This window comes from Megalops cyprinoides, chromosome 5 (assembly GCF_013368585.1).
Source record: "Megalops cyprinoides isolate fMegCyp1 chromosome 5, fMegCyp1.pri, whole genome shotgun sequence".
Taxonomy (NCBI): domain Eukaryota; kingdom Metazoa; phylum Chordata; class Actinopteri; order Elopiformes; family Megalopidae; genus Megalops; species Megalops cyprinoides.
The window spans coordinates 11,099,054-11,125,970 of record NC_050587.1 but is presented as its reverse complement, the minus strand read 5'-3'; the positions used below and the strand labels follow the sequence as shown (position 1 = coordinate 11,125,970).

Sequence of the window (26,917 nt, the reverse complement as noted above, 5' to 3'; positions counted from 1 at the left end):
TTATCTTGAAAAAATGGTAAATGCTTTGTAAATACACCCTGAGCACAGAAAAGGAAGAAAAGGAATAGAAGGAAGAAAAGATTTCAGAAGAGGCACATGGAGAGGTAGGCATAAAGCATTACTTGAAATGATATGAAATTTCTTGAACTGTCCGTCTGACAGACTGTGTCTTTAGAACATTGGCATACTAAACTGAGGTTTGGGAACCCTAATGAGGGTTATCCTCAACTCTGAGTGACATTTCTGCAACTATGACATTTTTTCAGATTTGTACATGTCTTAACACTAATTTCATCAACTGCTGCACTCATGATGTGCAAGTATCTGGAAAAAGTAGCCTTTTCTTTCATTTTTTTTCCTCAAAGTTCAGAATATACCTGAGTCAACATCATTGGCATTATTTCCATTTGAAAAATTACTAAGGCACATACAAAGCTTTGCAAGCCCTTTACAGACTGGCTCATTTGGTAGTGGGAAGAGTATTTTCAGTCATTTTCCATTCAGTGTTTCTTCTGGCCATATGTGAGTGGTTTCTGTTCCACTGACTAGCGTGGTTCTTCAGGACCACCCTATATGTTGATCTGATGTGGTCTTTCTAATACTCAGTAGTATACTGCCCATGAAATTTGACACCTGTTGACTGTTGATTTATCAGTTATCATTGATTAGTATGCGCAGCAGATACAGCATGTGTAATACAACCTTCAGCACAGGAGGAGGCGCTCTAGGCAACACCTCTTGTATGTTTACAAAGAAGCAGGAAGAGGCCATGCAAAGAACCCAGCACTGACAGAAAGGATGATCCTGAGTTCCCAAGAATGGCAGATCAAGCAGCATCTCATCTCGATCCACAACATTTATTGGGGCCACATCCTGCCACCAGAACTGCTGCACACCACCCCCCCCCCCCCCCCTGCACCAACACCGCAAGACCCCAATAAACTCCACCCCACTTTGCTCTTAACCCACCCCAGCCCCACCCTCCGACTCAACATTTTCCCCCTTCCACTGGGGTCATGACGATGTAGGAGCCATTTTTGTACTGGTTCGAGGGGTCGTCTGCGAGCTCTTCTGCTTTGTCACTGACTTGAGTGTAGGCCGTGTCTTCCTTTGCAGTCGTCTACAGACAGGGAAAAGTTGCCATTGTACAATGTAATTTCTTTGAATTTCACCGTGAGGACAAGTAATACCCCAAGCTCGAAGAAACTGTACAAAATTGGCTTTAATGTTTTGGGGAGATAAATTTGGCAGCATGTTTTTGTACTTACTCAAAATTCAGGTCTTTCTCAAAATAAAACACACAAGATAAGAATACGTTCATTAATTCATGTTGCAGCTTTATATAGTTTCAGATATTTTTTTTAATATTTGTAAATATTTGGAAAAAATATTTGATACTAAAAATATCATGGATCTGTTGTACATTTTCTCATTTACAGTGAAGATTTGAGGGGAGATGAAGGGAAGTGGTTTGTCCCAGGAAGTTATTAAACACACCCCAGAACTACACTTTGACTCAATGACTTCTGACACTTGCAATTCAGAAGCGACCACCATTTACATAAGTATATGGGGGCTCCAACTGGGTATAAGCTTTATTCAGTTCATTATGTTAAGATACTTTACATAGTCTGTGTTTAGTGTCACCAACCAAACCACAACAGGGCCATTCAATGAAGTAAACTGCTGCTACTACAACCAATTAGGTATCAGTTTCTTTGCACAATTAAAATTTGGACCTGACAAATTTACTGTGTGAGCATTTTTTGCATGTATATGCATGTGAATGTGCGCACATAAGACAAAAAAAGCATGAAGCCTGCTGTGTTACTGACATTTATTAATGTATCCCCCTCCCACCCCAAGGGAGTAACTCCTACCTTCTTTTGTCGGGACTTATAGATGAGGACGATGAGGACTATAAGCAGGATGACCCCCATGCCAACGATCAGGAGGGGCAAGTTGGACACCAGCATCACCATCAACAGCAGCGTCCTCATCTTAGCTGCTGAAGCATCATCGATCACCACCGTCTGAACGGGGAAAAGGGGAAACGTGTCACTGACAAGGCCGGTCCAACCAGGCAACTGGCACTAAGTGACAGGGACATGATGTAATGACTGATAACTAATAGCAGACAACAGTTTCCAATTAAACCAATAGTAGTATCCAGATCAGAAAGAATTATGAGCTTCAAAGGCAATTGATACGTGGAGCCCATATGGTCCATCAGAGAGGAAGCTTCTTACCTCGTTTACAAAGACAATTGGAAAGACCGTCTCGTTTATTGACTTGGTTTGGCTGAAAAGGCAAAATACATGAGACAGCAAGGTCACAACTTCAAACCAAACAGCTGAAAAAGGCACTCCATCAAAAAATCTCCAGTAAGAGACACTTATCGTGGATGAAGTCATTACAAACACCATTGATGAACAGCTTCCAGTTGTGTCATGAAATGGAGCATTCTACAAAGCATTAGTATCAGTAGCCTATAGCTTCATAAAGCATTTGATCATTTATAAAAGGAAACTATGCTGGAAAAAAATGACAGGTACTCACAAGCACATGTACATGCACACACGTTCCCATTTTTAGTGACTATTTATTTATCATTTACTTCTCAATTAATGGTGATAATAATGTCCTGAGCTATAAACATTGTTCATTCATTTCACTAACTTTTTGACTGTAATGTAAACTATGTGTAAAGTGCATCATAGTGCTCTGAAACCTGACTTCATTTGAATTTTGAAGATAAATGTGACTGGATGTTTTATGCTTTTGTAATAACTGTTTACCTTGGCTCTACCTCTCTTGGTAGGTGACATTAAAGAGCTGTATTTGCAGCCCTCTACTTCTAGGCAAAAACGCACTCGCCCAAGTGGCTGGTGACCATGCAACTGTAAACCGCCAAACAGAAACTCTACCCACATTTGCAGGCTGGTGGTTGTTAATTTCAGAACCCGGGCATAGTATTTCCGGATGTTTGTGCCTCTTGACACCAAAACTGATTAATATCATCATAGACCGAAGCCATCACACCTTAGCATGTGGCTTCTGTGGCCTCAATCTGTCATTATCAAAGTGCTTTTGGCTAAATGCAATGCGTTATCAGAGTCAGCACAAATTTTAGCTTTCAAGGTGGGGCAAGAAAATTTGCGCTCATCTAAAAGAGGTGCAGTAAGAGGAGAGATTTTACTCACGGGAAGCCAGAGATTCGGTTCACCAAGATATTTATTTGGGCCCTCTTAGATGCCCGGATCGGGACTCCGGTGGTCTGCGTGTTGAGGGGTTTAGAAGTTAGCAAGTTCAAATCCAAGTTCAAACATAAATCCAAGTTTATACTGAGTTTACACATTAATCCTCATTTAGTTTTTCTCCTCCTTTTGTCTAACATCAACTTCCATAAAACCAGATGCCGGTTTCTACCTTTTAGTCTATTTTCAACACCAGTAACCTAAAATATTTGAAACAGTTTGCCAAAAAGCCATGTAAAATTTCAATTGAATCCAATGTATTTTGCAGTTGTCTATCCTGAAAAAGGTTCAGGTGCTTGATTCTGTACACCACACTAGATGGCGCCATTGAGCATGTTTCAAAGCTACACTTTGTGTATACTTTGTGGGCCGGGGGGGGCGGGGGGGGAGGGTTTACAAAAACAGTACAGTACAGTTAAGTAGTTTAATGCAACTCATAACGTACTACTACTAAAGTACTACCACCACTGTTTGGAGTAAATAGATGTTTGATGTATTCAGCAACAGCAAAAAGCATTTGTTTTCTCTGAGAACATCTGGTGTTGTTAATGAAATGGTGTAGTTGCACATAAATGTTTGGCTTTAGCTTCTATAAACGTTTGTAAATATAAAGTAAAGCTGTAACCATCTGGGTCCCAGACACAACGCGTGTAGCCACTCCGTACCGGATTAATGTCCAGGAATGTTTCGTGGTCCTCTTGGTTCGGCGACAGTCCCGCAACGCCCTTGATGTACTTCTCATCTCCTTGGTAGAAATGTGGGAACGAGACCACGACCGGAGCACCTACAGCAGGGAGGAGGTGGAGGAAGTCTCTGTGAATTGCATCTCAGCTGCAAAAAGGGAAAGTGGCCAAGTGCTTGACCTTGTGGTGATCAGCACACCATATGGCAGGAGTCACAAGCAAACACGCAACCCCCCCTGAGCTGCAGGTCTCACCAGATGAGAAAACTACTACGCGTAATCAAGAAAAAAAAAAAAAAAAAAACTGCACATTGTCCCACGCAAGTGTGCAAGGGTTGAACGGCCCACGTCCATGGGTGGGGGGGTTCAGTCATCCGACTTCTTCCCCAGAACATGTTCTGTCCTTGATTTCTCACGACAATGAGATCAGTGTTCTGATCGACAGCAGTAACACTTTGTTACAGATTCCGAGGTATGTCAGTTCTGCCTGTGCTCTTCCCAGCCAAGATCCGACAATTGTCCCAATGTACCACTTAAAACAAGGACACTGTTTTAAGGCACCTTTTGTTCCTGATCTTCTTCCTCCATTTCCCGTCATAACATCTGCCAGTGCTCATGTTAAAACGCAAGTATCCGTATTATCTGGTGGGCTGCTATAGTTACTACTACACTACATACAGTCATAATATTGATAAAATATGATGGGAAAATTGTCTAGCTTGCAAGGGCAGCATTTTCCTTGTACTTTTGCTTGGTCTGTCTTGCTAAATCCAGGGCCTGCCTAATCAGTGTCACCTACAATAATGCCACACCTAGGGACTGCCTGTCCATATGAACAGTTGTACTGTTGTACATTGTACTGGTGAAGCAGGAACCTCATCCCAGCTCCACTTTCTAGCTTTTTACGGAAGGCAAACAATGTTAGAAGCATATTTTCTCTGCAAGGGAAATGGCAGTAGAACAGAGGTAACGGTTTTCCATCAGTTATGTTTGGCAACAGTGGCCTGTGCGAACGCTGAGTGTGAAAAAGGGCATGTTGGTAAAAGTTCACGGAGATCCAAAACACAGGGTCACACACACTTCTCCCACTGAACTGCCATACCTGGAAAATAACTCCGGCATTCACAGCTACCCTGTAGCGGCTATTAGCTTTCAGGTTGGAGCTGGAAGCCATGTCCCGACTGAGCAGCTATGTTTACGTGTGTGTGTGTGTGTGTGTGTGTGCCCGTTACGATGGAGACATGAAGGCCACAGCAGAGGAAAGCAGGGACTGAATCACTCCTCCTTTGGTGGCATTGGCAACAGGGACACGAGCAGATTTGGAAATGTTCCAGTGGGGTGCTGCAGTCAGGCGACTGGAATCATTGCAGCTCTTGTCACTGGAGTCAGGTGGTCAGGGGAAAGGGGACTAGAAGGGCAAATGCTGCTGGATCACATGTAGGGGGGCGGGGGGGAAGGGGGAGGGGCTTTGTGTCCTGAGGCGAAGGTGTCCACAGTATATATACAAAAGTGCAATAGAACAGCATGGTGGTTGGGAAGCCGGTTTTGGGTTCAGATACCCAGCGGGTAACTTCCGCTTCTCCTACATTGAGACAGTCCTGGATTGGTTCAGCCATTTTGCAGTGGAGTAGTATATCAAATGCAGGCCATGTTAGCTCCTCCTGCTAAATGAATGAGTGCATTTGTAATGAGTAAGTAGTGAAAGCTGGGCCTTACCCTTCCTGCACACGCTCACTCTGAGCACGCCCGTGCCCAGGCATTGATCACCGGGGAGACAGAAGCCGGCGTTGGCGGGGTTCTCCTCCCGGCTGGCCAGCACGGATCTCGGCGGGGCGAAGCGGTAGGCGGGGATCCCCTTGATCTCCACATCCTTCACGAACTTCATGTAGATGGACCTGACCGGGAAGGGAAGAATTAGTTAAACTCCCACTCAAAGAAACTGCGCCTAAAGCTCAGCATCACCCTTTAATCATGAAACGACATTGATGCCAAGCGAGCCTGGCTTTACAACGCACTTTGTCTGAAATCAATCAACAACCTACATCTCAGATCATCGTCTAAAGACACACCCTATGCGAGACAGGGTGGAACACACATGAAAAAAATTTCTTTGTGATGCAGACTTGGTTTCCCCAAAAGTACGGTGCTATGCAAGAAAATTTGGATTAGATTTTTCCCACAGTGGTCCCATGGATGTCACAATCTCCCACAGACTTGCAGTCAAGGGGAGTTTAGGAGAAAGCCATCTGCTACATGACTTAGTCACCACTTGCACTGGGATGAGAGACTTCCTTTATTTAAAAACCTAATTGATTAAAACAGTCATTTAAAATAGTCACAAAGCTGTTAACATGTCAGATCAGAGACAGTCACAGTCTAAGCAACTTGTCTCAGCCTATAGGTAGAGCATGAGCACTCTGGTAGAACAGCATATACTTAGACTCAAACTTAGATGCACTCTGTGGACACCTCCTCCAATGCCATTCACTGTTGTGTGACTGTTTGTTTGTTTATATAGTCACAGTCATAGCACTGAGGAAAGACCTCAACAATTATCTGTCTGCTTTGGATAATTATGACTGCACTACAAAGATGAAAGACTAGAAAGATGTGTCAAGGTCAACACTATCCTCTTCTCCTTTTCTGATGTAGGTGAAGAGTCAACAAATTGAGAGGAGGGTCCCCTTCTCCCACAACAATGCGGGGGAGAGCTTTGTGCTATGACTAAGTGGGTGAAAGTGCCGTGAAAACAACCATGTGCGACTTGTCTGCGATCCAAACAATGTGGAAACCATCGTCAACGCCTGCCGAGTGGATTCTTTCCGTTCTGAACAAAAGGGGGAGGAAGTTCATCATGGTCCCAGTTATTAGGTCAAGGTTCCCACCCAAAATAGACCCGTGGAATCAAAGCCAGACCACATTAAATGTGGGTGAAACGGCACATGAAGATGAGAAACCTTGCTTGCCAGATGAGAGGAACAGACTTGAAAACATCTCATCCAGCACATACTGATGCTTGAACATACAAGATCGAGGAGTTTATGTTTTAAAATCGGGGGCATTCAAAATAATAACTGAATAGGGGAGACTCCATTCATTATGATCTGGGCTCCTGTGTAGCCCAGTGGTTCTGGTGCTCGCTTTCAGCACGAGCTGAGCTCTACGGCCTGAGTTCAATTGCTGCCATACAGTTTGCCAACAATGAACAGGAGCTGACAGAGGTTGAGTAACAGGCCTTCTTTCTGCTGGGGATAGGGGTGGGCAGGTCAGCTCTCAGCCGCACTCTGATTCGTCAGGGGGCTGCAAGTTGCTCGGATGCCTATCCTACCATGAGCGACTAAACCACTGTAGCACACTGTGTGCCTTGTAGTGCAAAAAACACTAGCTGCATGTGAGTGTATCAGAGTTTCACATTCGTCTAGCCTAAGCACTCTTGCAAGAGTTTAGTTTTCGGGGTGAGAAAACGGACACAACGACATAAACTCAAACCCACAACAACGGTAGCTGCTAGCAGTAGCTGCACGATGACATCAAAAATATACACAATATGAACTAGCTGAGTTGAGACAACTCATTAAATCCCTCAAACATTCCCGAATTTTTAAATTTGTTTTATATCAGTTAGTTGCTGACCTGCACCTTTGAGAGCACATTATGTGAAATGTGCTTCAGAATAACACTTTTTCACATAGGATTTGGACAGTGCTGCACATTGTATGAGTGTTCCAGATCCACGGCTGATCAGGTAAACTGCATGTCATTATTAGGAGGACAGCCAGTATATAGTATAGTATACTTTAAATGAAATATGGTTAATCTCTTCCTTAATGAGTCTTGCCTTGGAAGACAAAGTGTGAAATTTGCTCTCACTTGCAAGCGTCTTTCCGCAAAAGAACAAAAGGGGCAGGAAGTTCACAGCAGTGCTCATTGCGCATTTGAAGCGAAAGCGATGTACTGTCAAAGATACAAACCACATCATCATGCTCTAACTCAGCTGACAGCCGACACAGAGGAGAACAGGAACTGCAGCCTGAAAACAACATGTAAACCCTGTCTTTGCGACTATCATAAACCAATGGCTTGCAGGCTTTGTGGGATAGTGCTCTTAATTCAAAATTCTTAATTCACATGCTTAATGCTTTCCTGTACAGAGCATGTGGTGAGAGTAATTTTCAACCAATGAAGACCGTATGTGACCCTGAAGTCTCAAATGGTACCGTACGGCACACATTCGCTGCAGTAGTCTCCTGGGAATCTAAGGGACTGCAGCATAGCTCACACTCCCTCTATCTCTTCCGCTTCCTCCTTGTCTCAGAGAACATCTAGAGACTTCTACAGTTAGACTAAGCGGTGTCTACTGTGGGGGGGGGGGACACCATGAAATCTTTGGAGAGTTACCTGCAGAGGTCTGGGGAGAACACGTAGAGCTGCTCTTCCTTGGACAGGAGAGGGTGGAACACGCTGCCGTCCGTGCCGTTGATCATGTTGGTCAGGTTGGTCGCCCAGTACTGCGTTTGGCTGCAGAGGAGGAGGCAGATGATGGGCGTGTGAGATGACCCCCCCTGAATGCAGGTTAGCATTTAGCTGCCATGTGTGTCACGTGGCCCCGTTCATTAACCGCTGAGCTACGAGAGTGGCAGCAAGCTTGTTATTCATGAACTAGAAGAGGAACAGAATCTTGTGACATACCAGCACAGATTTGTCATCTTTAAGGAGGGTAAGGGTAGACAGAAGAAAATTCAGATTAACCAATGCTATTAAAACTACAAACATAAAATGTAACAAACTGTTGAAGCCTCTTGTTGGACCACTTATGAAGAAGTGTGCTCCACCTGGCCTGTAGCTACGCTGTAACATTTGAATGAGTGTATTTTTGAGTCTAAATGACCAACCAGACCAAAACCTTCCTTAAAAATGTCATATAATGAAGACTGAACACCACTGTAAATATTTACAGTAATATGTACTGGGACAGTAGTGTAGCATAGTGGTAAAGAGTAGAGCTTGTAACTTAAAGGCTGCTGGTTCAATTCCCCACTGGGGCACTGCTGCTGTATCTTTGGGCAGGGCGTTTAACCCAGAAATGTCTCAGTAAATATCCAGTTGTATAAATGGATAACATGTAAAAACTGTAACCTATGTAAGTCGCTCTAGATAAGACTGTCTGCTAAATGCCAATAATGTAATGTAAAGTAATTTAGAGAAGGATTAAAGACACCATCTGATGCTTTCAGCTCCTGAAAAATCTCACTATGGTTTCCAAAAGTGAAAACCATCCCTCTCAGATTTATAAATGGGATATATACAGTATATAGGGGATTGGACAATGCCCTCTGCTTTCAGACCATGAATTACAACTGTATTGGAATGCCAACTTACAAGACTGCAACCCATTGAACTGTTGCCGTTGAGTTTTATGAGCAGACGCTTTTGGTGTTTTCCCCTAGTCATGTAATTTGGACAAACTGCCAAACGTTGTACTGATAAGCCTCAATGGCAGTTTCCCTATGCTGCAGCTGAAGCTTCATACAGACGAACGGGCAGATGGGCATGGTTCCTCAACATGGATGAAGAGGGGGGTCTACATGTAACTCCATCTTAAGATATGCGCTAATATAACAGGACTTGAAATCACCTGGACTGTTGAAATACAGCTGTTGCTTAATTTTACGCTGCGTCTGTATACTGGTGCGAAAGAAAAGGGAGAGGACTTGGCCAGACGCCACTCTCGCACAACACCGCTCAGGACGAAGGAAAGCGTCTGGCTCAGGACCAGCTGGTAGTAAAGGCCGTTTTCTCACACTTCCAAGTGAGTCAAGTATCGGGATGTTTCCAGCCGCGGGTCAGCAGGCCGGTGCCCAGACACGATGCCTCAGGCGCCACCAGGACGAAAAAACCAGCTAAGCAGAACCCCAGAGAGTCATACCCTCCTTTAACCTCTGAAATCAACCCATTACGAAAATGCTGGGGTCAAAAGGGGACCTTCACAGATTTTCCGTAACACTTCCATGTCTACATCTCATCTCAGAATTCACAGACACTGAGTGATACAAGGGACGTACGATTACACCACTGTAAATTCCGCCCCATCTCTGCACCATTCACCGGGTATCTGCATCAAATGGAGCAGAACAATCTGTTATTACCTTTCACCTCTCCACGTGTGTATTTTGCCATAGTCCATGTAGTTCTGCTCCCCAGTGTGGAAGACAAATTCGCCGTCACTGGTTCCATTTTTCTGCCAAAGGATAAAGAAAAAGAATACACACACTGCAATTTCAGTGCTTATTTCCCACAGTCTCTAATGCTATCCTGGACTGTACCATAGTAAAAACATAGCAATAGTCACAAATGCCACAGAACTCCATTCTAAAGTAAAAGTACGCCATTTGGTCTCAATCTAAATCTGATGTCTTTAAATGCACCAAACACTGTTTTATAAGAAAACCAATCCCAATGACTGAACCCAATTGGTTGGACAAATCAGCTGTGCAAGAGCCAATAACGCATGGTTTGCTAGGCACATATTACTATGACCTTTCTTCGGAGATCAATTTGCAATTCAGTTCATTTTTCCAGAAAATGTAAAATTATTTTATTAGATACATCTGTTACAATACAGCAATGTTCAGACTACTACTCATGTTTTGCAAATGTTACATCTGGAGGGGTGTCTGTTGTCAATTCCCACAATGCCTCTTATACACATAAACAATCCCATCAGTGCAACTGTTACCTACTGTAGCTAACTAAAAACTAGCACCTTGTCATATACTACCAGGGAGCTAGCTAGCTAAAAAGGTGGACAGCTATCCTGCATTGTTTAACTTCCAAGTGTTTCACCATTTTCACTGTCTTTGCAGCTAGTAAGTGCACTGAAGTGTGAACAAAATGAAAATGAAAGTTTTCTAACACTGTGACGTGTGTCTCTGTGGCTGACTGCACTCATTGCTTACTTTTAAAATCATCAGTTTTGCAGAGGACACTAATATTTACTTGCACGTGTGGCAAGCTGCTTCCTCCTTCAATAATTGCACTTGCCAACTTCAGATGATTGTAAAGACGTGTGGCAACACTCTGGCCACACTGACTACAGTCCCCATGAAACAGATAAAAGACTGAGCTACTGATTTACAGTAATTTGTTTTGCTAATTGGGGCCCATAAAAATGAAACCTCAACACTCAAACGTAATTTAGATAATATCTACTGTTTGAAGAAAACAAAATCATACTTTTTTTTTTTAAATTATACTAGCACAAATACAACTTGAAAAGCACATTTGTTTAATTAAGAGCTGATACACCAAGCTCATCATAAGAAGTGGAGTCAAATAAAGTTAAGTATTCATTTAATGGCTCCTACATGCTTATTCAACAGAGCTTAATTCAGCTAGATTGAAAATCAGCATACACCATGGGCCCGGAGGATCTGGGTTGAGTAATACTGATCAAGGGTAAAAAAATGAGGTCAGCGCTCATGACCGTGGCAGTTTTGTGCTTAGCCACTATAATCACTGCTTGCAGCAACTCTTTGTTTTCAGCACAGATAACAGTGCATTCACAGGTGTAAACTTTATTCAAGCCATGTTGCAACAAAAGAGGCACGTGTGCACAATTCTGCTGCTCCAGCTTCAGAACTGTGACGGTATTATCAGTTTAAATGCATGGGGTTCCGGAGTAGCTCAATGGTCAACACGTTCACTTTGAGTGCTTGTTGAACGGATAAGCGGCACGGCCCAATTTGAACCCACCCATGTCATCAGCCAGTAATGACTGGATGCCCACAGTGGCAGAACGAATTGGCTTCACTCCACCTGGGACGGGGGTTGGATAGGTCAGTCGGGGCATGTCCTTCACAGTGCGCGCAAGCGACCCCCACTGGTCAGTCAGACGCCCACAGTCTGCTTGTATAAAGCTGCATATGAAGTGTCTTCCTCCAAATCATGTTTGTGCAAGCACGGTATCAGGACTGCAGTGCGTAAAGAAGCAGTGCTTAACATTACATGTTTTTGAAGAGAGCACATGTTTGCCTGTGCGCTCCTGGATTGTTAGAGAGGATTTTAGTGAGGATCAGTATTTCTCCAATACCACTGGCCATTCCAAACTGGGAGAAGCAGTAGTAGGCATTCCAAAGTTAATAAATAATGAATTTATATGTGTGACTGAGCGTTCAAAAGTGGGAACTTTGCCTACAACCATCTCCAGTTAATGACGCAAGCCACCTTTTTTGAAAGGAGTTCTCCCTGTAAGTAATATTCATTAAAAAATGACAAGAAATCAGAAAGAAAAATGTCCAGGTAAACTTTTAGGCAGAGAGACAACTGAATCCTCCTCTCACCTGCACTACACAGTACTAACAGATGCTACAGAAACATGACTTGGCAGTTAGCAGTAGCTTTGCAGGACTCACCTTGTACATAAGGCCAAAGTACTCCTCAATCTCAGGTTTCATAGGGTGAATGCGAGTGAGCAGGGGGTCTTTGAAACCCCACAGCAATTCGTGGACAGGGCGGGTCATGAACACACCCACGCCTATGGAGTTCATCCACATGGACACCATGGTGCCCATGAAAAAACTGCCCTTCACCTTGTTCATTACCGCCTGGTGAGAAAAAGAGAGAGGGAGAGAAAACAATAGAAATCAGGAGTGCACTTGAGGGGGAGCGAAGGGGTGAGAACGAGGGTGGTGTGGTTAGTTGGGTCAGGCTGTCAGCATGAGACAGGAGGAGGAGAAAAAATTATTCCCATCAAGGAGTAAAGACCTTATTTCCACTCTGACTTGCTCTAAGAATGCATGTGTTTTACTTCAAATAAAGGTTACATCAGTTACAAAAGTTACAAAAGTTACAAAATTTATTTCGATGTAATAAACTGTTAATATTCTCATACAACATAAACCAAGGGAAAAGGTGAGAAACCCAGAGCATCTAAAGGCCAGTCCTTCAGATATGGACCAAAAAGTTGCTTTAGATGCTACAGACCTGTTCAACCCCCACCCGCCCACAGTCCCACATTACTCACCAATGCGGGGATGTTGACAGTCGTCACAAGGTCAACCTCGGGATCACCCACTGACATCTCTGGCTCAAACACAAAACTCTTGGGGGTGTAGGCCGATACCTTTGTCCCATTGTCAACAAAGGTCACGTTCTCCCTCGGCCTGTACTCCCTGATAGAGCCATAGAAAGGTGCCATTAGCGACACATTTGGAAATAACATTATGTACTACTGCAACCTAAAAAATGAGCATTTACCCAAAGGTTAATTCTCTTCTCTTCTCTTAAGAATGCGTTTCGGGATTAGTGAATACAATTCATAAAAGCCATACTGACAAACACAGCTCTGACAGGGTCAGCGTGTCCTCAGTACTATTACTGAGGGCAAAAGTTGTGGTGACTGTGATACTACCACCCTGTTGTTGTGAACTTTGATGTTTGCTTTGAGGCATTCATGAATCCATCTGTCTCTCCCTTCGTTTAATTCCCTTCACATGTGCTGAAACGTTAAGCTTAGTAACATTCCAGAACAGTGGTGTGAGCAAGACTTTGGAAACAGACTCAGCCGGCGCCACTTGTTAAGGTGCATTAAACTCCATCCTAATCCCTAATAGATTTCCTATCTAAATACCAAGGAGAAGGGTAGGACTGCAGGCAGGACTGATATAAACTGAGAAGCATCTCATGAACTGCACAATATAATTAACTACAGCTTAGAAGGTAGGCAATCCACATAGGGTCATAGGTATCATACAGAATGCAGTATGATGTTTTTAAAAAAAGCTTAAATAACTCAAAATACATTCATGTGCAGTAAGTCCTAAAATGCAAAAAGTTTACAAATGCAACATCTACCATCTGCAAGAGTTACAGGCCAACAGAAACAAATTACACACAATTACTCATCTGCAAGAATCATGGAGGTGGAGGTGGACCCTTTCAAATCTACTTGTTATTGACAGTAACAGTTTAGTAGTCTGAGTTAAAATCTTGCATGCCATATTAATGTCAATTTAAGTTAATGTTTTGTCCTCCAGTACTATTTGTCACCTGTATCCTCTTAAAATGGACACTCAAAGCTTTGTCTTGGAAACTCAGCGAATGGTTTCAGGTCAGTTAATATTTAGCTACATTTCCTCATTTGCATTCTTCTGACTATATCAGCCCTATATTTAGAGCCCTGAGACGAAAAGGCCATAAAACTTCCTTGAATTTCCTTCATGGTACAGGGGTTTCCAACAAAACACTTCAATGTCAAAGAGAAACAACGAAACAATCATTCTGAAGCAAACTGCAAACATCTCCCATGCAGCTGGACAGAAGGCTGGAGTTACAGGCAGTGCATGGAAATGATCTGAGCTGCATTACGCAATCAAGCACATGTACCAAAGAGTGATCTCATATTAAGTCCTCCACAGTAGATTCAGATGTGCCAGGTCTAAATAAGCTAATAATAACACCAGCAAACGGGCATAATGCATTTACTATAAACACAATGAACCACGATCCTTTGTTTCCAGAGGACCATGTCTACTGCAATACCTAAAAAATAATCAACTTACAATGTAGCAGTTTCCACAGTGAGGAAACTAACCTGCTCTGCACTGAGTTACCCTATCACAGAAAAACTGAACACAGAAAACAACGAGAGGGATAGCCAAAATAAATGATCTGAAGAACATGCTGTAGAGGAAACCGGGCTTACTTCTTCAGGGTTCAAGATACTCTTGTATGAGAATGGTCAAAACATAGTTTAAAAACCCTTTATTGACTTGGCATACCCTGTGGGAAAGTCTAAAAAAGGGACACAAAAGATTACGCATTTTAGCAATCTAAGCCTTCATCAAGGCTTGACCTCACAGAACACACTGTGTCTCTGTAAAGGTTCTGAATTAACCAAGACTTATCCAATTAATGTAATACATGTCAATGTTTGCAATAGGTAAGTGAAAGTGACAACAGGCAAAATAATCAAACCAAAATAATAATGGATCCGCTCTTTTCCCCATATTTTATGCAACCCTTTTTGGAATCGCCTATTGTATGTTGGGCTCGTATCACCGTGACAACCTCACCATGACAACACTCACGCCGGTGATACACTCACAGGCGATGGCTGTTTTTCACACTGCAAGGCACACACTGCACGACAGTGGACTGGGCGCTCACTGGAGGACATGCACTACTCCACTGATAGCATTCAAAACACGCAGGGTGGGGCGAGGAGACCCCGGCCCTCCCCCTACCCCACAGCGGCGGACTGAAACTAATTTGTTCCGCCACTGCGGGATCCCAGCCATTGTCAGAAGATGACGAATGAGTCTTTACAGGGAACACAATGGCCTGATCTTTTGCTGTAGGTTTATTAACAAGCAGAGTGCACCAAGAAACTACAAGTTGCAACGCCGCTGTATTTGTAGAAAGAATAATGCTGGCATAACAATGTTAGGCTTTTGCAAGGTCCATTTCCACCCATGGTGACCAACTCTCCACAGTCAATAAAGCATGCTGCTGTAAAACTGTATTAACACAGTGAAACACACTGAAAGGTGGGCTCTGTGGGTACCACTGCCCATGATTTCCTGCTACCAGTTCTCTGCGCTTAAGACTCAATACAGACTTCACAGTACCCAGTAATCCAGCTTTCACTTCAGCCTTTAAAAACACTCAAATGCAATCTGCATCACACAAACAGGCCATTCCCATAGTCCATTATCCCCACAGTTTCCCAGCAGGTGTTGGCCCTACCTGTAAGTGTATGGCCCCATTTGAGTGACAGACGCTCTCCCACCGGCGAGAAAGACTTTGGGATTGGTGACGTTGAAGAAGAAGTACTGCATGTAAACTGGAGGCGGGGGGTTCTTCCATGTCTCAAACACCCGGCTGCCCTCTGTCAAAGTGATCTCCTGGAGATGGAGAGGAGGAAAACACAGGTGAGGAAGACTGGGGTAATTCAATGAGAAATGTCATTATTGCAGCATTATGCACTTGTATGAGCAAGTTAAGAATAAGGCCGCCCCCTGCGCTGGTGGATAGGGATCTGAACATACAACCTCAAGGCTGGACTGGTAGGGTTCCACCCACCTTGATCAAGACACATAACTTGAACCAGTAGTGTAATTATCCAAGGTGATAAACAGACCTCAGACTGTAAGGTCTGTGCGTTGCACTACAGTAGATCATACTGTCTGCCAAATAAACACATTAAAATGTGTAACAAAATGTACTTATGATACTTACATACAATAAGCCTAAACAGACACTCTTTAATTGTTTCTAAAAGCAGGAAAAAACAATCTTTACTGGGCATCTGGTGTAAGAGCTCGCAAATAAAGTTTTGGCATTTTTTGATGGAAGGTTTTCCAGCCAGCCAAGCTAAGGGTTGGCGGCACACTGTCATGCAGTACTGAAATTTTTGGCCTTTCCTGCAGGAATGACTAAAATGAGGTTTGTGTACTTACAATTACTTCTGTACCAGCGAAGCTCATTTTAACACACAGAATTTACAAAGAATTTCATAAAGCCACACAACAAATGCCCACAGTTTTCTAAAGTGGTCATTTTGCACTTTCTTCCTCTTCCTTCTTCTCAATTTTGATTTTCTGCCCATAACATCATTACCAATGCTCTTGGTACTTTTTTTGCTTAGGACCACTGGTCTGTCCTGCCCATATAGCCTAAACTTTACAATATTCAGCCAATGTTCACTGTAGCCAACTGCAAGACACACAATCCACTGACACCCAGACAGTAGCTAAGGCTACTGGGCCAAAAATTAAATTAGATTCTCTTCCCATCAAAACAGTCGGATTATGGCGCACATCTAATTTATGCTAACACAGCTCCTTAAGATCTCAGGGGTTGGTGACTGCTTACTGAGCACAATCAATCATTCAGCTCTGAGAGCTCTGGTCCCCCATTAGGCACCCTGGCGACCTCAACACCAGCAAGTGCATTCCAGAGCTGATCACAGAGTTGGGGGAAAAAAAACTGTTCATTGTTAACGCCGTCCTGCCTTAATGACCATCAGCGCCTGTAATTAAACAAGCTGAAAAACAAGCAGCTGTAGAGGATGTAGAGGACTGAAGGAAATGGGTACACAAACGTGCAGAGTTTACAAACATGGTAACAAGGGAACGTCAAATGACAGGGAAGGTCTCATGCTAATAGCTACAGAAGAGAATATTAACAGCACCAAAGTTTGTGCAAGGTGTCCCTTTGTCCAAAGTCAAGTTAAATTCATTACTCCTGCACCTCATGAAAATTTGTATCTGTTGCATTGATTCCTTTAATTCACATTAAAAATAGAAATGCATTACCCCAGCGCACAACAGCTGTGTAATAATATGCTAAAATGCAACAGGCTTTTTCCGACATACTTAGTTTAATTCCTATGCTGCCTTCACAACGGCATGGTAGCTTGCATTGATGAAAGCTCTTGGATCTTGACAGTGTTGAGAGGTTTTGGCATTGTGACTGCATGGGACACACAGTCGGGATCTGTCAGATAACACACGGACAGGCCATGCACCACCCTTGCAAGGCGCGCGGCAGCAAAATGTTTCAGGAGATTATGGTTCTTGAATCAGGTCAGCACTCCCACTGTAGTGACCACCCCCTGCTACCCCCGTGACCCACTTGAGCACTCTTGTTCTGGCAAATACCACGACTCCGGTGGCCAATGAGCATGCCAGTGTGAGAGAGGCTTAATGCACAAAGCAGTGTTATTGCGCTCCAGGATCCTCGTATGTTACCTCGGTATCTAAACAGAGTGCTTGACTTAAATTCAAGAATAACAGTAAGTAAAAAATATGTACCAATTTATGCTCTAATAAATGTCATTGTCACAGCATACTGAAGGCACACATTGGAAGAAGAGGGAGGTCTTACATTTTAGAGGATGTGCTTGTGACATTTTGGGCCTTTACCAATAATGGAAGATTGCCTTCTCTCTCCACAGCAATCGCACAGTGTGGTGGAATCAAATTACTGGCTTTTCAGTGTTGGCATTCAGTACATCAAACCCAACAGTCCTGCTCCTGGGGTCATGTGGACCTGACCGGTCAATGAAATGGAGTAGTCAGAAGTAAACAGGGAAGACAGAACACATCTACTTGTAGCCAATATTCTACAAGCAGAATCCAGACCACAAGGTACTAGTGAGTAGTGATGTGTATATTGTGGATGGTGAAGATGGGAGTTCTATTTCCCAGGAAATTTGCATAAACAGAAACAGAGTCAAAGAGTGCTGCTATTAGACCTTTACTTGAAGTCCTTGGTCTGACCCTGAGTTGGTTTTGTGGGCGGAAAGGGCAAAGGGATGGCCAACTTGGAAGAGGAATTGGTGAAGCTGTTGAAACTTTGGTGTGAATCCCAAATGCTTGCTGAGTGACCAAAGAATGTCTTGAATTTAGTGATTGTTATCGGTCTTTGTGTACAATTCAAGAATGGAAAGAAACTGCCATGATTTTTTTTTTTTTTTCCAATTTCACTGTACTGTTCCAAAGTGTTTTTCTCAAGCAGACTTAGTGAAAGGACCCACAGGAACTGTGTGGGTGGATATAATGACTGACTTGAATGATGTTAAAAAAAAAAAAAAGTCATTTCTCCTGAGGAACAAGTAGTCTATTGAGTTTCTACTATTCAGCTTGATATGACCCACCCTTTACAAAGAAAACAGCCTCCCAATATAATATATAATTATGCACGAGCATTGTTGCATTGTTCTAAACAGGAGTGAGAAATTCTTGACTTTCATCAAATCCCAGTCCTGGTTCTTCCATGTGAAGTTATAGATGGTGTTCTCAGTATGTTCAACAAGTGTTACTTCAAAGAAGACATTTACGACAGCCTCCCACTAAGCAGGGAAACAACTTCAGGTCACAGAGAGGCTGGATTGCCAGAGGTCAACTCTTCCGCTAATGCAACTGGGGTAACAGGCACCAAGAGCTGTGACCGAATTAAAAAAATAAAACGAGGTTGAACAAATATTTCAAAATTTAAACTGGGGCGAATATTCAAGATATCAAGTCCAAAGATTAGGTTTACTTTGTAAGTGTAACATCATTGGTTGTCTAGGGAAGTACAACGTACTTTAGTGAAAGGCAAAAAAAAAAAAAAAAAATAGGTCACAAAGTTTGATGTCAATAAAAGCCTGAAGTGGCCAGACTGGTTGATTTCTGTCCCCCTGCCAAAGACCTTAAAAAATTTTAAGGTCCTTGGCACAGGAGTTTTTTTAGCAAGAAGGGAGTTTTTTTGGCAAGAGGACTCTACCCTACCATTGCAACCAATAATTTTGCTCCTGAATTTTGAGTTCAGATCAATCCATGTACATGTCACCTTGCAAGACAACATAGATAAAATGCCTCAGCTTGGGGCAAATGGATTGACACATCAGCCATTAATTCACATTAAATAGCCATCAATCCATCAATTAATGGATCAATGAAAAAAATAACAGCAAGGTGACTAGTTCAATGAAAACTATACTTTTAAGTTAGTAACCGCACCTACCTTACAGGTTTGCGTTACATCTTTCGAAATGAAATGGAGACAGACAAGGGACCTTCATATCTCTGGTGAAAACACATTTGTGGAAAGTCTAGCAGTGGAGGGCATAGCCACAGACAAACATGTGTCTTTAAGAGCCAGCAGACATTTCTCCATGGGGATGACAGAAAGACTACAGTTCCCAGCAGCCTGGCAGACACAACCAGGTATTTGCAACTGATAATTTAGGCACCATACAGGGGAGAGAGAACCGTGAAGGACCAGAGGGGAAATTTTTTGAGAGCAGATACATCAGTGGTTTGAACATTGTCAAAGTCCCAACCCTCGTGGAGACATCTGGATTTTCTCAACATTTCAGTTGCGGAAACTGGGTGGATGTTAGGAAAAAAGCGAAGCGTTGTGCAATGCTCTTTTGACTTTAGTCCAGGTTTGTCCTTGACCCATTAGCTTTGCCAGTGCAGCATGTCTGAATCGATAGACAAGAAGCACCATGCCAGACAATGTGGGCAACACTCTGCCTGTAACTAGGCCAAAGATTGCACAGGGCACTAAATAGGTTACACTGGAGGCCTGGATGAGAGCAACACCCCTGTCAGCTGTTTACCAAAGCCCTATCATTAACAGGGTCACTGACAACAACAGGATCAAAATAGATCTTTAGACAGTCTTCTGCTTTTGAATAAAACATTCCATTTGACTGATATACTGCACTTAACTACTAAACTGTAATTTTAGCGTAGCAACTTCCTCTTCTCCAAACCAAAAGAGTCATCCCTCAAGGTCATCTTGGCCATTCAGGGTTCCCTCGTGAGCAAGCATTGTTTCAGGGACAGAACCCTGAAACTATTTTTAAACTGGTTTTAAAATACTATGTGAATGAGCAGATTCGAAAAGTTGTGCAACCCGATCCTGTCACTGAGGTCACACCTTCATTTTCATGGAGCCTCTTCATGTACACAATCCTGTTTGTGGTCAAACAGGACCTTGACAACACTGAATGACCTCTTCAACACCAAAAGTTGACACAATCAAGTGACTGTGATCTGTCATCCAGAACCAATAACTGGCAACACTGGTCAGGTCATAAGGTTCAGGCCACTCAAAAGTACAAGAGGCGGGTACTCAAATCACTGTATGGCCAATTGGTTAAATGGTGCGGCTTCCATATTCAATTTCTTCTGAATTAATGAAAATGCTATTGTTACGTATATATTATACTTGCAACGTAAAATTTTGAATGAACTCATTTCACATTTGTAATATAATTAACCATAACTATTAAACCACTTCTCATGAAGCTTAAGGCCAACTGACATGCAATTTTATTTGTTATTAGCAATTTACTGGTGTACTCCATCTGAACTGCAAATGGAAATGCAAAGGAAAATTAAAAAAGTGTGCCAATGACAAACCAGAAAAATGGTAGTATCTGAGAATATGCAAATATTCTGACTGGTTTCAGCTGGAATAAATATAGCAGTAAATATGAATACCCACTATTCAGATGACATTTAAAGCTAAATAATGACAGGCTGTCATATACAGTACTGGTTTTAGACTCGTCTTATGAACTGTTTGATCCATTTGGCATGGGTGACACTTACATGACCCTCTATCTCAGCGTTTCCCAAACCTCTCCTGGAGGACCACTTGTCCTGCATGTTTTAGATCTCTCCCTGCTCCAACACAGCTGATTCAAATGACCAACTTGTTACAACTCCTGAAGCTGCTTAATAACAAACTGATCATTTAAATCAGCTGTGTTGGAGCAGGGAAGGATCTAAAACATGCAGGACAAGTGGTCCTCCAGGAGAGGTTTGGGAAACGCTGCTCTATCTAAATTCTGCGCAAAAGGTCATCAGTTTCTACGAACTGGTTTTATTAATTGATGAATTCATGCAAAATCTGATGCACAGTACCACCACACTATGTTTGCATATTATCCATTGACAGGGCTGGATATTTACTGCACAGCAGGTTTTGTACCTTACTCAAGGAGACACCATCAGGAAACTGTTTTTTACTTGTAACATTTCAGTAGCACGTATGCACCTCAAACATTCCATTCACATGACTTGTAGCAGATTAACTGTCAGATGATACAATATAAATTACTATTTTAGGGCTTTATTTTCATTACCAGTCCCACTGAACGGTCAAATTTTTAAGAAACTGAGCAAAGGTGTGAGGGAAATCCTCAACAGCTCACCTACCTCTTTTGTCTGGACCTGTAAATCACATGGCAGAACTTGGTAACCAAGGTTCTTGAAAAATTCAAAGTGACATTCTGCGTTGTTTATGCCTTTTGTTTTCAGAGTGGTGTGAATACACCAGAATGTATGGAGGACTCAACATGCTTAGATCTGTACAAATCACCAGAGCTGTAGAAATGCAGCCCATGGCTCTTAGGTTTTGGGATGGAACACTGCCCTAAAACAATCAAGCTGACTGCCAATTCAGCTCCTGCCTTGTCACTGCTTACAGCATGGCTGTGGGGAGACAGAGATGAATTTCCTGCTGCTCAGCGGCGATTACCGGCAAAACGTGAGTGGACATTTGTGTTACCTGGTGTTGTGCTAATTAAATTGGGTGATATAAACCACGCTGTGATAACAAAGAACCAGTTTTTTCCCAAGCTCAATGCAAGTACCTTATCGAGTGAGCTACTGGAGAGCCCAACAAGGCCAATCCTAATGTTCAGCCATTCAAACTTATTAGAAAACTGAAACAGGTTATAGTGACAGTGTATAAAACACAGGGATAACCTGCAATAAACTCAGCAGGATCCCTTCCTGAAAGCAGAGACTCTTCCAACAAAAGACTCATAAAATACATTGAAATGCTTCCAGAGTAACCAAAATCACCTCTCTAATGGTTGGGCGTTCCATTTAAGGAAACTGACTTTGATGCTTCAGCACAATAAAGTCGCATCTACAAAGACAGGGTAAGAGGGTCTAATGCTGCGACAGCACACCCTTGAAACAGGCTGGACTTCACAGATGCCAATTACATACCTCCTACTCCCTTACTCCAAACATGGACACTGGTGGCAAGAATGGGTGGGTCTGTTTTTGAAACGCATTCAGACAACTGCCCGCAGAGGAGAGAAGTCACCCAAGGTAAAAATACAACTGCCACTTACTGAAGATCTCTAAGTATTCATCAGCAGCCTTGGCCGTATCACCCCACCACGTTCATCACGAGACCTCAGTGGAATCTCTGGCCACACAACCACGTCAATCATACGTTTCTTAACAGCTCCGCAGTTTAAACATTAAGTCTACTCTATCACATAACACTGTCTTAACATCATTTTTCTGATGTGCCTGTTGTCAGCCTAGGTTAAAATATACAATTCCATGAAAACTAAAAAAAAATAATAATACAATTCATGGCACTACAGGCTTGAAAAATAATGACTTTCCCCAATTACCAATCACCATCCAGAACACGTAGAGTCCATTAAAAATGCAGTAAACGATATTGGCGATACGTTACATATCAACCTTTTCTTCAAGTGTTCAATGTGTCCAAGTAGTTATCTTTTTAAGACAGAAACTGAGTGAATATCCTTGATGTTTTTAATGGTCAGTTACAGCAGTCTCCCGTGTTCATTAACCATTAAATAAAAACACATTTCACCACTGGCAAAGCAGTCTTTACACTGTTGTGCAATTCAGTAATTCTCACTGGGAGATTACGTCCTCATTTTAGATTTCAGACAACACTCAGGCCAATATATGTCAGTAAAAGCCCTTCCTCCAAGGCACAGACTTCTCTGGATATCTTAATGTGAACAAAACGCCTCCACATCACACTACACCGGCAGCGCCAGAACAGTTGTCCTTGAAAGTCATTACTGTTACATGAACCAAGTCTGCGATTACAATAGACTGCGTCCTGAGGCTACAGAGATGAACAATAAGGCGTAGGTCTCATGTGAAATGCCTGTGCGGTTAAATAGGCCAGCTTTTGTTTCGCTTTATGAATAAGAGGGAAGGGCTTGTTCTAAGAAAGCCTAGCCCTCCAGCGGGGGTCATTAAGGAAGCATTAGTGTCACATTAGATTTACCAACTCTCTTTGAAACCAGTAAGTAAACTCTCATAACTTAAATGCTGAAAACAGTAATTCCTACAGTTGTCCTGGCTAGGTTACAATAGATGCTCCATTCTACTTACCTGGTTGCTCTTTAATGGAAAAGGTGTTACATAATTAATTATTAGGGAAATTAACAGGAGAATGTAATAAAATAAGCAAACTAAACAAAAGGCATCACTATTTATCTGTGTTTTAGAAGGATGAAGTATACGGAACGATCTTGAATAAATGCTGTTGACATCAACCAAATTAAATTATCACTCGTGACAGGCTACAGCGTGCTTGACAATACTAACTGTTGCATTAGAACTACATCACCACAGTACCAAAAGAGGTACAAGTGACATCATTTAAACTGATGATTGTGAACATTCCTGAAAATCAAAAAAGAAAAACCAGAGCCACCAATATGGCCTGGTTACCAAGACAAGAATGCCTTTGTACCATTGGTATGTTGGAGGTGGAGCTAAATGCGTAGGCTGTCACTCTGCACCTGGGGTTTCACAGCTACCAATTTCTAACCTCACAAGTCAATCACAGCCCAGCAATCACAGACACAGTCAGGGAGCCCATGAGTCACAAAACCTTGCAAAGACCATTATGCTCCAAAACACTCCATCTTTACTACCAATTTTGCACAGTTCTCCTGCATCAGAAAGTCAGTGGATTCATTTCTGTAGGTCCACACACTTCACCTATGCAACCTTTATGGCAATTGTTTTAATTTTAAACCCAGACTGACCTGGATGTCTGTAACACCACACATATTTTTAAACTACTCTGAAGAGTAGGACCTCAGCTATTCTGATAAAATACAGTTTTCTCTTTGCATGCATGTCAACCTTGTTTCTATTCCAGATATTTGTTTAAGCATACTTGTACTCTTTCATTCTGAATCTGTCTTCTTGCTTCAATAATGCGCTTTCATACATGCACACTCGAATGCAGAGATGGGAATGCATGAATCCAGAGAGATTACATATTTATGAAGACATTCTTGCATGAACAGTTCCACAATGCCCTGAGGAGAGCAGAACTCAAATACCCATTGCTGACACTGATCCTTACTTGGCAGACATGTATCTCGCTCATTGAAGTATTAATTCAAAACCAACCAAATTGAAAGGTCAATATGCAGAAAAGCAGCCATTCATAACAGCTCCTTCATTGTGATGTGTAGTAAGAACAAAACACTGGTCTACAAACACGTCCTCCACCCAGTTCCTCCTTCTTTACTGATACAACATTTAAGTGTGTAATTCAGAAGCACAATACTATTAACTTGTTTTAAAGTTGGGGACCTGTGAAATTTCACCCCTCTTCTTCAATTAAAATGTTGGAACTCAGTTTATATAAAAACAATGCATGAGGTTTTTTTTTTTTATTTTTAAAAACTGCTTCCCTGACTAGCTGTCAAGCCATAGGGGAATAAGGACAGGCGAGCCATCTATGCTTTGAAAAATAAGTTCCACTGAAGTACTGCAATTTTGATATCAGGCGCCAATTATTCATTCATAAATGCAATCATACTACGCAATGATTTGTCATTCTAAATTGCGGTAGTTGCCTGCACGTGCTGTAACCCTCGTGAATCATGTAATGAATAAAATGATCATTCTGATCTCTCGCAGTCCTAAGGCTTATACTGCCCCACTAACAGTTAATATGTCCATCTTCCATTATGAAAGGTTCTTTCGTCTGTTGGTGGACTGCACAGCACAACACAGCGCTTATTCACTCATTTAGGCAGCAAAAGGAGGCGACAGGTAAATCAACCTGCAGTAACGTTGCCGTTAACACACCTTAAATGACATAAACTGCTTTTCATTGAGAGATCGCAAAGGGAGTCCATTTGCTACCGCTCAAATCCTCCCCCACTTGTAATTCACGAAAGAACGTGTGACAGCGAACCAGATCATAAAGTCACCATGACGATTCACGACCAGGTGTTCTCAGCTGAAGGCTTTAACTGTACACTACCTTTGAACAGTTACAGTTCGCTAACTAGCTAGACCTCGATACGCAGCACTATTATCGACAAATGACAGTAGAGTCCCTCATCAGATATTAAACGTTTAAATACATAAATGTTAAATAAGCAAGACTTCGAAACACGTCGTTCGCAACTGTCCACATTTACAAGTTAGCAGTTTCAAATAATAATTTAGATTGACCGATCAACTGAATGCACCCTATTTTGGGGTGTGCTTTGTAGTACCAACGAAGCAACCTGTTACGGAATGCCCGCTTTCAGACACGCGATTTCAGGACCAGTTAGCAACGCCTTGGCATCAATGCACAGAGTAGCGGTGTAGCGCGCTAATGTTGAACCTGTTTGTCAAATATGCCTAACGCTATTGGTTAAAACTGAAATGAGAGGGTGAGCATCGCTACCAATCCAGCCAGTGAATTTCACAGGAAAGTTTTTCAGCAGTTTAACTAGTTTCGTGTCTGCTGACTACAACGCAGCGAGGCACGTGGCACGTTCAGCTGCTGTGCCGGTCACGATAAAGCAGAATTTCGGTCACTACGGTTATAAGAAGTCATCGCCTAGCTAACTTCTGCCTGTGTGTCCGCAAGCAATCCTGGAATATCAACGATGTCTATTTTAGATAGCTCGCAATCTTACTAAACAGTGCGTCTGTACAAGAACACAACATAAGTTAAAAGCACATCAACAGAATTCTGTTCATGCCGACTTACCTTTTTTAAACGGTTATGGATCAATGTTTGGAAGACCTGTGCCACGATCAGGGCGATTCCAACTATGAGCAGGTGAGCGCAGACGATCCCCGTCGCGTAAACTGCACAGGATCTTCTCGTCATGATGCAGGTGGCTTGCTGGAAAGATAACTATGCGTAAGGTTAAAAAATTCAAGCGGACGATATCAGTTTTGTCCTCAAACAGTTGGGGTTTCCTTTTAAAACGTCCTCAGACAGATAGCAGTTTTCCCTGGCAAATTTAAATTTGAATTCTTGCTGATTCATGCATAAGTTTGTTTCCTCGATTTTTCCAAAACGACAAGAATAACGTACTTTTCTTGCTGATTAGCAAACATTAGCCAGCGCTTTTCTTCCTCTTTGGTTATCGCTTATTACTGCAGACCCCTTTACAGCTTTACAGTCGTACGAAATGGCTAGATGGGTCACAAGAATGCATTAAAATATCACTGAGAACGGACCTTGCTGCGGTGAAGTCCGGCGATTAGCGGAACTGTGTTGCAGAGACTCGCCAGCAACGAACAGCTAGCAGGGTAAGACTGAAACTACTGTGAGTAAGGCTTGCAGCAACTTTCGCCACTGCTGTGGTTCTATAGAATGATACTCAATGAAGCGAGATCAGTGGCTTTGGGGGGTCTCGGTCGATGTGGGA

General features: G+C 42.5%; 1 protein-coding gene across 2 annotated transcripts; it reads right to left on the bottom strand.

Annotated features, from left to right (window-relative positions):
- Positions 1-955: 955 nt before the first annotated feature.
- On the bottom strand, positions 956-26,917 carry LOC118778182 (lysosome membrane protein 2-like). 2 transcript variants are annotated; one of them, XM_036529588.1, is made up of 13 exons: positions 26,727-26,917; positions 26,248-26,385; positions 15,685-15,842; positions 12,962-13,109; positions 12,351-12,542; positions 10,086-10,177; positions 8,338-8,457; positions 5,656-5,834; positions 3,923-4,041; positions 3,204-3,277; positions 2,250-2,301; positions 1,881-2,033; positions 956-1,120 (listed from the first exon to the last, which is right to left on the bottom strand). In XM_036529588.1, the coding sequence occupies exons 2-13, from the start codon at positions 26,368-26,370 to the stop codon at positions 989-991; spliced, it is 1,542 nt and encodes a 513-aa protein (XP_036385481.1). In that variant the 5' UTR covers positions 26,371-26,385; positions 26,727-26,917; the 3' UTR covers positions 956-988. The 2 variants fall into 2 exon arrangements, with proteins under 2 accessions (XP_036385481.1, XP_036385482.1); XM_036529589.1 differs by lacking the exon at positions 26,727-26,917 and adding an exon at positions 26,581-26,709.